At 34.8% G+C, this 12,547-nt stretch overlaps 1 protein-coding gene across 5 annotated transcripts in view; it reads right to left on the bottom strand.

Annotated features, from left to right (window-relative positions):
• EPHA6 (EPH receptor A6) overlaps positions 1-12,547 on the bottom strand; it is a 743,078-nt gene that overhangs the window by 425,388 nt on the left and 305,143 nt on the right. For all 5 annotated transcript variants that reach the window (XM_074361623.1, XM_074361631.1, XM_074361637.1 and 2 more), the window contains one exon: positions 261-416. In XM_074361623.1, the coding sequence (XP_074217724.1) occupies positions 261-416 (156 nt within the window). The remainder of the gene's footprint in view (positions 1-260; positions 417-12,547) is intronic.

The raw sequence follows: 12,547 nt of genomic DNA, 5'->3' as shown, positions 1-12,547 counted from the left end.
TTTTGTAGGGCCTCCAAACCAGTGCTGGCATTTGCACGTCAAGGATCAATGTGATATTTGAAGAATTAATACATTCTCTGCAAGCTGTTGAAAAGCAATTATGCTAAGAAAGAAAGAGAAACTTTTTCCTTGACTTTTATCAAAGACAAATCGCATTGATGGTAGGATTTTGTATCCACTTCTTAAAAAAAAAAAAAATCAGGCTAAAGACACCAAAAGGTTGGAAATAGGATTTTCAAATGCAAAATGGATAGACTTACTGGTACATGCCATGGAAGGTGGGTCTTTCTCAGCTCGATAGTAACCCTTTTCACACTGACATACAGAAGTTGCTTCCATGTGGGTTAGACTGTGTGGAGGACATTTAGAACACTTTGTGTTGCCAGCAAATGCTTTATAGAATCCTGGTCTGCAAGCTGTAAAAACAGAAAAAACAATTATTTTTATTACTGCTAGAACTATTTAATTTGTACACATACAACATAATCTAAATTATACCCACTTCGGATCTCAGAGTTCAGTGTCACACATACACAGAAAAGTCAACATATGCTAATATTAATGAATAAAATTTGTTATTCAAAATTAGTAACACAATAGTAACCTCACATGTTAGCTGAGGTTGCTAATTTAAAAGGTATTTTTGAAATCCACATATGCAAGATAAACAGTGCTTACCAAAGTGTGAGGATGCCCACATTAAAGGAGATTATTGTGTAGTTCTGGGAGATGGCATTAAACAACATTGAATCACATTGTTTAAAATGTTTTTACATTCCATTTCTCCCTCAGTCCTCTTGAGTACCCAAGGGAAAGTCTGCTCTAGCCACACTGGCCTCCTTCAGAATATTGGGCATCCAAAGCACTCTCCTGCCAGTGGGCCTTTAACACTCACTCTCACCCAGCTGTCTGAATGGTTTGCTCCCTCCCTTACATCAGATCTTTATTCAAATATTACTGTGTTAATAAAGCCTTCACCAGTTCTGTTTTTATATTGCAACTCCCACTACATCCCATCTCAGTAATCCATATTACTCTCCATTCTTTTTCCCATCTCCAAATAACTTAACAACATCTGACACTTAATACATTTAATTTTTGAAGCCATTTCCCCCTTTAAATGTATGCTCTATGAGGGTGGAGATTTCTATCTGTTTTGTTCATTGAAGCATCTCCTGGGCCTAGAGCAGTGCCAGGCATTATTAGGCCCTCAATGAGTATTTGGTAAATGAATGAATGAATGAATGAACTGCTGAGGGACTCCTTTAACTTCTATGTGTTTACTATACTCTTTCACCTGCTTTGAGCCTTTTCCTCCCTTGAAAAATCCCTTCTCTCCATCTCTACCACATGACCTACTCAGGTTGCTAACTCCTAGTCATCTTTTAGGTCTCACTTCTATTAGAAAGTCCTTCCTGACTTCCTAGACTAGTTTCTCCAAGCACCTGTGCCTTTTCCATGTTAGTAACCCCTTCACAATTACTTGTTTCATGTCTGTAAGCATCACAAGGACAGGCTGGCACAGCGCTTGTCAGAAAGTCGGTGATTGGTCCATACTTGTTTTACTGATTGGGACAATGTGCGAGTACTCTGATAATTAAGTTCCTGCAGAAGATTATGCATGTCTACTCAGTATATGTTCTGATCATAGCATAATTCATCTTACCACAAATTTATAGATTTTTTTGGACTTTTTGAATTATTATAAATAAGGGACAGAAACAGCAAAAATCTTGAAAGTGATTCAACTACAACTCAAAAATGATTATTTTAATATTGCAAAGTGTGCTGGCTGTTAAAAAATTTTCCATTTGAAGTTATTATTTATATGAATTTATTTATTCACTTATTTTTGCCTACTGCAAAATATACAAATACAAATTGGATACTGGCATAACAACTCTCAAGTCTATGCCTGATTTCAAATGTTTGTCTACTAAAAATTACCTTTGAAAAACCTTAAAATTTTGAACTTATAAAATATATCTGGATTCTTAAGTTACTACCTTAAATATTTTAATACTGGAATTTAGTCTATAATTTCATTTCAAATTAAGGATTATACTTTTTAAATGTTAGAAAAACATTTTTTCAGGAAGTAACATTCTTTTCATATAGCACACATTAATGGTATACAGCATCTTGCACTCTTTTTGGCTTCAAATCATATTATATTACAACTACTTGATCAAATCATCACCTCAACTTCTTATAAATGCCACAAGCCAAACACAGGCCTTACCGTTCTTATACCCACAATGCATGTTTCAAGTACATGTTTAGTTTTTATAAATGCTTGAAAAGTTGAATGAGTGAATGAATAAATCATTAATTCATTAATGTCTAATATGAGATTACTAGAATTCTGTAAGTGGAATAGACATTCTGCATCTCTTTTAGTTAGTGGTTTTAGGTTTTGTTTGTATTTCTTTAAAAATGGGATATCAGTACCAATGTCTTGAAAACTTTTAAATTACTTTCTTATACATCCCTTATCCTTTCTCTACCTCTTCCTTATTTCTCTGTTTATTAAGTATGCAAACTTCATTTCCGAAAAACAAACAAATCACCCAAGATAAAAATATTTCCCAACAAACGTCAATACTGCAGCTAGAAAGTTAAATATTATGTAATTCAATGGTTTCAAATGTCTTCTTTTAGAAAAAAGCTATTCAGATATAGACCTTATAGGTTAAATCTGCGTTTTCTGCAATGACTTTTTTTTAAGTATCTATTTCTATATTTTAAAAATTCATGCTTATATAAATGAGATCATAACAGGTATGTGCTTTTTGTATGGACATTTACTCTAGAATATCATTTAGAAATCTGGCTTACTTCCACCCTTTCTGCCTTCTTTCCTCTTTAAATATCATTTTCCTAAAATGCCAGCACATTTCTGTGTAGATATATGTTTACAAAAATATGATCAGAATGATTTAGTATTGCTGCTTTTTAACTCTGAGATAATATCAATAAACTTTACATTGTTTTCCTCAATTATCCAGTATTGCATGGAAATCACTCCAGGTCAATGGTTGTAGTCAATTTACTGTAATGTATCTGTAGTATTTGTACCAACAATCTTTCAGTTGAGAGAAATATTTCATAAACTATGCTGCAGTAAACACACTCATGATGACACCTGTATTTCCATTCCCAAGAGCAGGAGCTCTGAGCCAGGGTATATTAATTACTTGTTTTAATACAGTATTTCCATGTTACATGCCTCAACATTTTTCAAACTCAGAATAATGTAAGTGAGCACCCTAACCTTTCACCCTACTAATCCCTGTAATTAATGTTAGTTATTCTTTTACCTTTTGATAATATGTGGAGTTAATATTGTTTCTTCAATTGAAGTTTCCTAATTGCTACTAAGGCTGCACATTTTTTTCACATTTTTACTGGTCACTTGGTTATACTTGTATATAAACTGCCTTTTGATCTTATTCTTTTGATTTATTGTCTTTTCTATTAATTTGTAAGAGCTGTTTATTAGCAACATTAATGCTATGTCATTTTTGTTATGTTTTTCTATCAATTTTATAATGAAATTATGCATAAAAAGTCTCATTCACAGTAGTATCAAAAAAGTAAAATACTTAGGCATAAATTTAACCAAGGAAGTGAAAGACCTATACAATGAAAACTATAGATTTTGATAAAGAAACTGAACACAATTCAAACAAATGGAAAGAAATCCTGTGTTCATGGATTGGAAGAATTAATATTGTTAAAATGGCCACACTACCCAAAGCTAATTATAGATTCAATGCAATCCCTTGTAAAATTCGAATGGCATTTTTCACAGAAATATAAAAAACTGTCTTAAAACTTGTATGAAACCACAAAAGATCCCAAACAGCCAAAGCAATTATTAGAAAGAAGAACAGTGCTACAGGCATCACATTTCCTGATTTCAAACTATACTACAAAGTTATACTAATTGAAACAATATGGTACTGGCCTAAGAACAGACACATAGATAACAGACAGAACAGAAAGCCCAGAAACTTTCTGCATAAACAATAAACTAATATTTGACAAAGAAGTTAAAAATACTCAATAGGGAAAGATAGTCTTTTCAATAAACTGTTAGGAAAGCTGAGAAACCCCATGAAGAAAAATGAAATTAGACCCTTACCAGACACCATTCACAAAAATTAACTTAGAATGCATTAGACACTTAAACATGAGACCTGAAACTGTAAAACTTACAGAAGAAAACATAGGAGAATGCTCCTTGCTATTGGTTTTGGTAATAATTTTTTTGAATAGGACAATAAAAGCACCAGCACTAAAAGCAAAAATGAACAAGTGGGACTATACAAACTAAAAAAGCTTCTGTACAACGAAAGAGTCAAAAACAATGAAAAGGTAACTGACAGAATAAGACAAAATATTTGCAAACCATGTATCTAATAAAGGGTTAATACCTAAAATATATAAAGAATTCACAAAACTCTATAACAACAACCTCAAAAAATGAACAGTTAAATTAAAAAATACACAGAGCAGTTGAATAGACATTTCTCTAAAGAAGACATACAAATAGCCAAAAAGTACATGAAGAGATGCTCAATAACACTAATCATCAGGGAAATGCAAATCAAAACCACAACAAGGTATCACCTCACACTGGTCAGAATGGCTATTATCAAGAAAACAAGAGATACATGTTGATGAGGATGTAGAGAAAAGGGAACACTTGTGCACTGCTGGTGGGAATGCAAATTGATGCAGCCAATATGGAAAACAGTATGAAGATTCCTCAGAAAATTAAAATTAGAATTATCATGTGACCCAGCGATCTTACCTCTGGGTATACATCCAAAGGAAATGAAATAAAAATAGTGAAAAGATATCTGTATTCCCATGTTTATTACAGCATTATTCACAATAGCCAAAATATTGTGAAAAAAAACTTGTGTCCATCAACAGATAAATATACACCTACAGAAAGAAGACCTACAGTGATTCTATATTTTAGTTTCTATGCATAATGCTATAGTTTTATTACGTAAATCCACATTTCTTGGACTACTGCATTCATCTCAGGTCTGGCTGGCTCTGTTTCTCCCTGTTCACACATACTCCCCAGTTATTTCCCATTACATTTCTAAATGGTAAAAATGACCATATTTAGCATACTACTCTTTACTGTCTATAGTACGAGTTGGTAATCTACTGCCCTTTGGCCAAATCTGGCCCACTGTCTGCTGGTTTTGTACAGCTTGTGAGCTAAGAATGGCTTTTACATTTTTAAAGTGATCATATAGGTACATGATATCCTCAATTTTGACTCTTGGCCTGCAAAGTCTAAAATATATACTATCTGTCCCTTTACAGAAAAAGTTTGCTAACACTTACTTCTAGAATAAAGTCCAAACTCAGTTTAGTGTTTAAATTCCTTCACAGTTGAGCTCACGTTGATTTCTCTAAATTTATGTTCCACTGCTTTAGAAATTTTAAATTTGTTAGCACTCCCCACATACACCATACTATGTTTTCACAGCTTTACTGAGATGTAATTGGCAAGCAAAAAACTGCACATAAAGTGTACAATGTGATAAGTTCTGACATGTGTATACAACTGTGAAAACTTGGCTACAAGCAAGACAGTGAACGTATCCATCAACCCAAAAGTTTCCTTGTGCTTCTTTATTTTCACTTTTATATTTAAAATATGTTTCCTACTGGTAGTATATACCAGGATCTTGCTATTTTCTTTTAAATCCAATTTGGTAACCTCTGCCTTTTAATTGACATGTTTAGACTATGTATATTTCATGCAATTACTGATATGGTTAGCTTTAAGTCAGTCTAGCTATTTGTTTTCCATTTGTCTCCTCTGTTCTTCGTTCCAGTTTCTCTTTGTCTGACTTCTTTAAGAATAACTACATGTTTTTTATGATCTCATTTTATCTCCCTTGTTTTTTTATTTGCTTATTTAGCAAAACTCAGGTAAATACTCATGGAGAACCTCTGCACATTGCTAGAGTTCTCTTTCAGAGAAGCACTCTCCTCTTTCATACTGTCTTATGAAAACTAGCTTTCTTGGTTTACATCCATTCTCAGGTCTGCCTTGTTATTCCATGTAGAGAGTGTACTGGGTTCTGTCAGGGTCCTTCCTCCTGGAACCATGGTCTTGAAATTCTCAAGACACTAAGCTGGAACAACTGTAGGGCTCTCCTCTTTATTTACCATCTTTCAGAGATTACTGTCCTATATTATCTGATTTTTATGCCTTAAAAATGACTTTTTTTCATACATTTTGCATGTGTTTTCTTTGTTTATTTTAGGCAGCAGATGTTACTACATCTTGGTTACAAGTAAAAAATCAGACTTTAGTCATCTTGAATTCTCATTTTTCTAACTGTCTTCATATTTAACTTCCTTTTATAATGTCCTCCTCCTATCTACTACACTTATTTTCTCAAAGATATACTTTAAAAACTTATTTCAAAGTATAATGCAGTACTTCTACCATCTACCAGAATGCCTAAGGTGAAAAAGGACTCACAATACTAAGTGTTGGTGAGGTTATGGGGCAATGTTAGCTCTCATACACTGCTGCAGGAGTTTAAAATGATATTACTACCACTTTCTATAAGTGAACATACACGTATCTTCTGACATAACAATTTCACTCCTTGGTATATATCCAACAGAACAGCACAAAGTAAACGCAGCTTCTCTCCCTACAAGCAGTCAGACCAAGTTCCATTGCTAAGTAAGTTATCATTTCATTTGATTTTCACTTTCTGCAATTTGGTTGACATGTTGACCTTTCTCAAGTGATGTATTTTCTCCTCCTTTGATTTGCCCTTGTTAATGTAAACATTCTATAGTCCCTTACTCATTTTTATGAAGTGTCCAGAGGATACAGAGAAAAATTAATATGCTCAATCAACCATGTTGAACAGAAAAGTTTACACTTTAATAATTTTCTAATCATATAATTGGAGTCTATCACAAGTCTATTAATAATGAATTGTGGACTGTGCTTCAAAATATTCAATCTAATTTTCCTTTTCCTTTCCTATAAAGTCCTCAAGATGATAATGTATATAAAAGTGTCCTGTTATGAATTCTAATTTCTTACTTCTTCCAAAGGAATATTTAAAGTGGACTTTCTCTTAAATAAGCAAATAGAAGAAAAAAAAAGACATCAGACCTACATACACAAATATACTGTAGGTTATATGACTTTCGAAAGAATCAGAGGGAGGGACTCTGGAAAATATGGAATAATCATACCACATCCTTTTTCTCCTGCTTATCTGTCAACTCTGGGCACAATCCCCCAGCAGACTTGAGGACACTGAAAAGTAAGTAGAAGCAGGTGCATTGGAGAAGACCAAAATTTGAAGTATTACCAAGCTGGTGATGAATTTACCATCCTTCTCTCTCTCTCCCCCTTCCCGCTTCCTCCAGTGCTTGGGCTGGAGCCTGGACTGAATGGACTGGAAACCTGGAAGTGACCACCAGGTCACAGTCAGAGCTCCAGCTCACCTTGGCTCTGGAAGTGGGAGGTGGAATTCCTAATACTCAGGAGAGAATGTGGAAATCCCTTCCGCCTTTGTTTCTAACTCTCTCTCTCTTTCTTTCCTGTTCTCTCATGCCTAGCCCTCAAGTAATCATGTGGTAGAGTGGTGGTGATGGCCAGTAATGGGAACCCACAGGAGCCAAAATTCTCAAGAAGAAAAATCTTCCTTTTCCTTCACTGAAGCTGTGGTTCTGAGAGGGTGGAATCAATGTCCGCCTTTCTTTTTCTCTCTGTCCTTTTTTCAATGGTCCCTGGAAGATTCAGTTGCAGAAATGCACAACAGAGTGGAATAATGAAGCCCCAGCCAGCTTTCTAGACAAAGGACTTTAAGAGGAGTCACAGGAATTGGGAAGGTGCTGGGAAAAACATGGAGAGACAGGGGCCTAGGAAAGCAATCCAATACACTTGCTTATGAAAATCTGGGCTTACTCCCAAACTGCACATATGTGGAACTGATTCTATTTAACATACCAAAGACTTTGAGAACTGAAACGAAAGACTGCTATCCAGGTCTCCAACTAGCAGTGAGGTTTTAAACCTTTGGTTAGGAAGAAAGAGGAAACCAATCTAGAAATACATATACTGGGTTTTTTGTTTTTGTTTTTGTTTTTGTTTTTTTACTATGTAACACAAAAACTTATAAAACAAACAGGGATATATACTCTCAAACCCAGGTAAGTTGCCCTTTACAAACATTAAGTGGATACATTAGATCTTAGTTTTATCTTCCACCATCTTTTCTCATTACAGATTAATAATTTATATGCTAAAGAGATTTTTTTTAAAGTGCTCTTATTCAAGAGATGGACAAGCGTCAAAAACAGGGCATTACTTGGAATATAACATCAGAAATACTTTAGTAGCCTGAGGCTGGTGTCATTTAAAGTTAAAATTCTAAAGCTGTTTCTAGATTCAGAGGAAGGTAAGTGTTTTTATTCCAGAAGTTAAAGTATGGAGAGTAAAGGTTTATATTAGCAGTCTTTAGGATTTCACACCATTTTTATTTTAATTGCCAATTTGAATGCAATCTGGTAATAATAATGGCATAACATAAAAAGCTAACTATAATTTTTTCTAAAAATACAGATTATGTTTTAAGTGTTCCAACATCTATCTTCTAACACTATTTTTATTTAATTTGTTGTCCCTAGGTATATTTTAGTCAATGAAACTTAAGCCTACATTAATACTACTTCCCTCCTTCCTATTTAGCACTGCTTTTACAAAGCGTGCTTGTTGAATCTATCATCACATTTTCAGTTAGTCTGAAATGAGATGCTATTTAACTTTTTATCCCCTCATCAGAGATTCTTATTCCTATTAGCTATGTTTTTAGACATCAGACATTTCCAGTTTTTCCTTTCAATATTCCTTTTTTGCATACTCCTTAAACCAGAGTAAATTTACTTTTCTGAATAAGTAAAACCATCATCAAAAAGAAAACCAGCTGCGATTCACTGTAAGATATATTACTAATAATAACTACAGCAACACTGTTTATAATATGTGTAAAGCGATCAGAAGGGTGCCTAGCATTTTATAATAGGGATGAGGAAACTGAAGTTAAGGAATACTAAGTAACTTGCTGTGACAGATTATGTTTTCCAAAAATGGTCTCAACAGTATCTCCCACCCTACACAGGCTTCTGACAACCTTTCATGGATACTCTTTTCCATAAAGAGTTCAGGTGTATGTTCCCTTCTCTTAATCTGGGTGTGTTTGCTTATATGGTGAGTTTCTAGGCTACGACATAAGGTGACAGAGCTTCTACCTGTTTCTTCTGGGATGGTTAGTTTTACAAGCTAGCCATCATGCCAAGAGGAAGGTCAAGCAGCCATCAAGAGGCCCACGTGGAGAACTTAGGTCTTTGGTGCACAGCTGTGGCTGAGCTCCCGGCTGACAGCCAGCACCGCCCTGCCAGCCAGGTGAGTGAGCTACCTGGGATGTAGATCCTCCAGGTCCCAGTGAAGCTGCCCCAGCTAATGCAGCATGAAACAGAGATAGTTGCCCTTGCTTAAATCTTGCCCAAATTTATAAGTAAAATAAATGCTTGTTGTTGTTTTAAGCCACTAAGTCTTTTTTTGGGGGGGGAGCATTTTCTTATGCAACGTTGGGTACCTGGAACACTTGCTCAAGGTCATATGGTAGATGAGCCAAAAATTAAGACCTAGCTCCATTCCAATCCATAATCTGAGTTCTCATCACAGAGTATGTTCATTACTCACTGTATTTGGAACAGCATACCTCTTTGTTATCTAGAGCAGTGAAGGATTCAACCACAACTTTGAAAGGAAAATGGGTGACAGTGTTTGGATTATAAATAACTGTTATAACAAAAAATACTCTTTTGTGGGATTTAATTGACAGATGTAGTTTTGAATAATGGCTTTATGTTCTCTTACAGACACTTTCCTTTTTTGGAAGAAGCAAAACATAACTTTATTCAGACAATTAGGAATAAAAATGTATTTCACAACTTCTATTTCATAAAAAATGTGTTATGTACATATACCCCTCATTTTATAGAAAAAGCAAACAAGATATTTTATCTTTCAATGTAGAACTGAAGAACAGACTCATCATAAATGGCTTGTATGCATGATTTCAACATTTTGACCAAATTCACTCATCACTGCTCAAAGTCTCATGTACTCTGACACCTCAGTAAAGTTTGACAACCATATCTTCTGCTGGCTTAGCAACAAATTTATAATCCATTCTTCAATCTGACAATTGTGAATATCCTGCTGTCATGTATCTGTGGCATTTCTGTAGCTAAACAGTGCAAAAAACTAATGCAAAAAATTACTGAACTACATACACTACAAAAATTTTACTAGCAATAACATACATTTCATTTTTATAGAGTTACTAAACATACCAATAACTGTTAATAACAATCAATTTAATGTATGCTAAAAATTGGTGTTTTACAAACATCATTATATTTAAGTATTACAAAACTAAGTGATGTAAATATTAGTATTTTCATTGCAAAAATGAGGAGACAGAGGCTCTAACAGTTGCCCAAGGTCACAGATGACAGTAATTGAAGCCAAGTTTCTCTGATTCTGTAGCCCAAACTTTATTTGAAATAATACTCATAATTATATAAATGTATATTTATGTAAACAAACATGCACATACAGGTGATTTGTCTCAAAGTATTTTCTTATTTCTTTCTTTTTCATTGACCATTGGTTTTTTAATGGCAAACTGTTTAGCCCTCAAGTATTTGTGTTTTTTCCTATTTTAATTCCAGTAATTGATTTCTAGTTTCACATCTTTGTGGTCTGAAAAGATGCCTGATATAATTTCGATACTTTAAAATTTGTTGAGACTTGTGTTGTAGCCTAGTACATGTTCTGTTTTGGAAAATGTTTCATGTGCACTTGAAGCAAATGTTTATTTTGCTAACTTTGGATGTAATGTTCTGTAGGTATCTATTAAGTTCATTTAATGTGTCAGTTAAGGCCACTGTTTTTTTATTGATTTTCTGCCTGGCTGATCAATCCATTGAGGTAAGTAGGGTGTTAAAGTCCCTTACTATTATTGTATTACTGTCAATTTCTCCCTCCACGTCTGTTAATATTTGCTTTACACATTTAGGTGCTCCTGTGTTAGGTATACATGTTTATGAATATGATATTCTCCTCTTATATTGACCCTTTTGTCATTACATAATCTTCTTTGTCTTTTATTAGAAATTTTTTATAAAGTTTATCTTTATAAAGTATTTTTTTCTATTTTAGTTATTGTATGTCTTGCTGTGGTTTTCTTTGGGTTCATCTTGTTTGGAACTCTGTACTTCTTGTACCTGGTTATCTGTTTCATTCTTCAAGTTAGGAAAGTATTCAGCCATATTTTCATAAAATACATTTCGATCATTCTCTCTCACTCTTCTCCTTCTGGGACCCCTATAATGTGAATGTTACTAGGCTTGATGTTGTTTCAGAGGTCCCTTAAACTATACTCATTAATTTTTTTTTTCTTTTAGCTGTTGTGAGTGGGTGATTTCTACTATTCTATCTTCCAGATTGCTTATGCATTCTTCTGTGTCACCCAATTCGCTGTTAATGCTTTCTGGTGTACTCTTCATTTCAGTTATTGTATTCATCAGCTCTCACTGGTTATTTTTTATATTTTCTAGCCCTTTGTTGAAGTTTTTACTGACTTCATCTAGTCTTTTCCAGAGTTCTGTTAGCATTTTTATTATTATTGCTTTGAATTCTTCATCAAGTAAATTGTTTATCTCTGTTCAATTAGGGTTTTGTTTAGGGGGTGGTTATCTTGTTCTTTCATTTGAAATATATTCCTCTGTGTTCTCAATTTGTTTCCTTTCTCTATGAATTTAGATGAAACAGTCACCTATCCCTTTCTCTATGAATTTAGATGAAACAGTCTTGAAGGTGTGTCGTTGTGTGGGAGTACCTGAATGCAATCTGCCCAGTGGCTTTGGTGGAACAACTAGATTTGAAGTTAGCACAGGTTGTATCTTCTCCCAGAATATGTTGGCAGCCACTGCCAGGGTGAGAAGTAGGGCTGGAGTCAAGAGTGGCTGAAGCCAGAGCCAGGTGTGCTAGCCAGGGCTTCTCCTAGGCTCAATGAGGGTTGTTGCCCTATCAGTGGTGGGGTCATGTGCCTGAGGAACTGGAGCAGGCACCCTGAGGAATTTGGGCTTCTCCCCTATGTGATGGCAGTATCCACCTGGGCTGGGGCGGGGGGTGTAGTCGGGGTCTGAGGGCTTGCACCTGCATCTCTGAACTGGCTCTGCTCTGTTGGTGACTTAGTGTTTTGGCTTGCTGTGCACTGGGCAAAATGAACCTGGTTTGGTAACAATTACTCTACAAATACTTGTAGTTTTGATGTGTTCTTAGGGGGAGGTGAGCTCAGGTTATTCGGACTCTGACTTCTTGATCCCTGCCTCTATTCCTGTAATGTTTGTATGCTGAATAACAACTAATGGTGTTACTAAACAGCAGTTTATTTACCAC

Source organism: Camelus bactrianus, chromosome 1 (genome assembly GCF_048773025.1).
Source record: "Camelus bactrianus isolate YW-2024 breed Bactrian camel chromosome 1, ASM4877302v1, whole genome shotgun sequence".
In the NCBI taxonomy this organism is placed as follows: domain Eukaryota; kingdom Metazoa; phylum Chordata; class Mammalia; order Artiodactyla; family Camelidae; genus Camelus; species Camelus bactrianus.
This window is presented reverse-complemented; position numbering and strand designations above follow the sequence as displayed.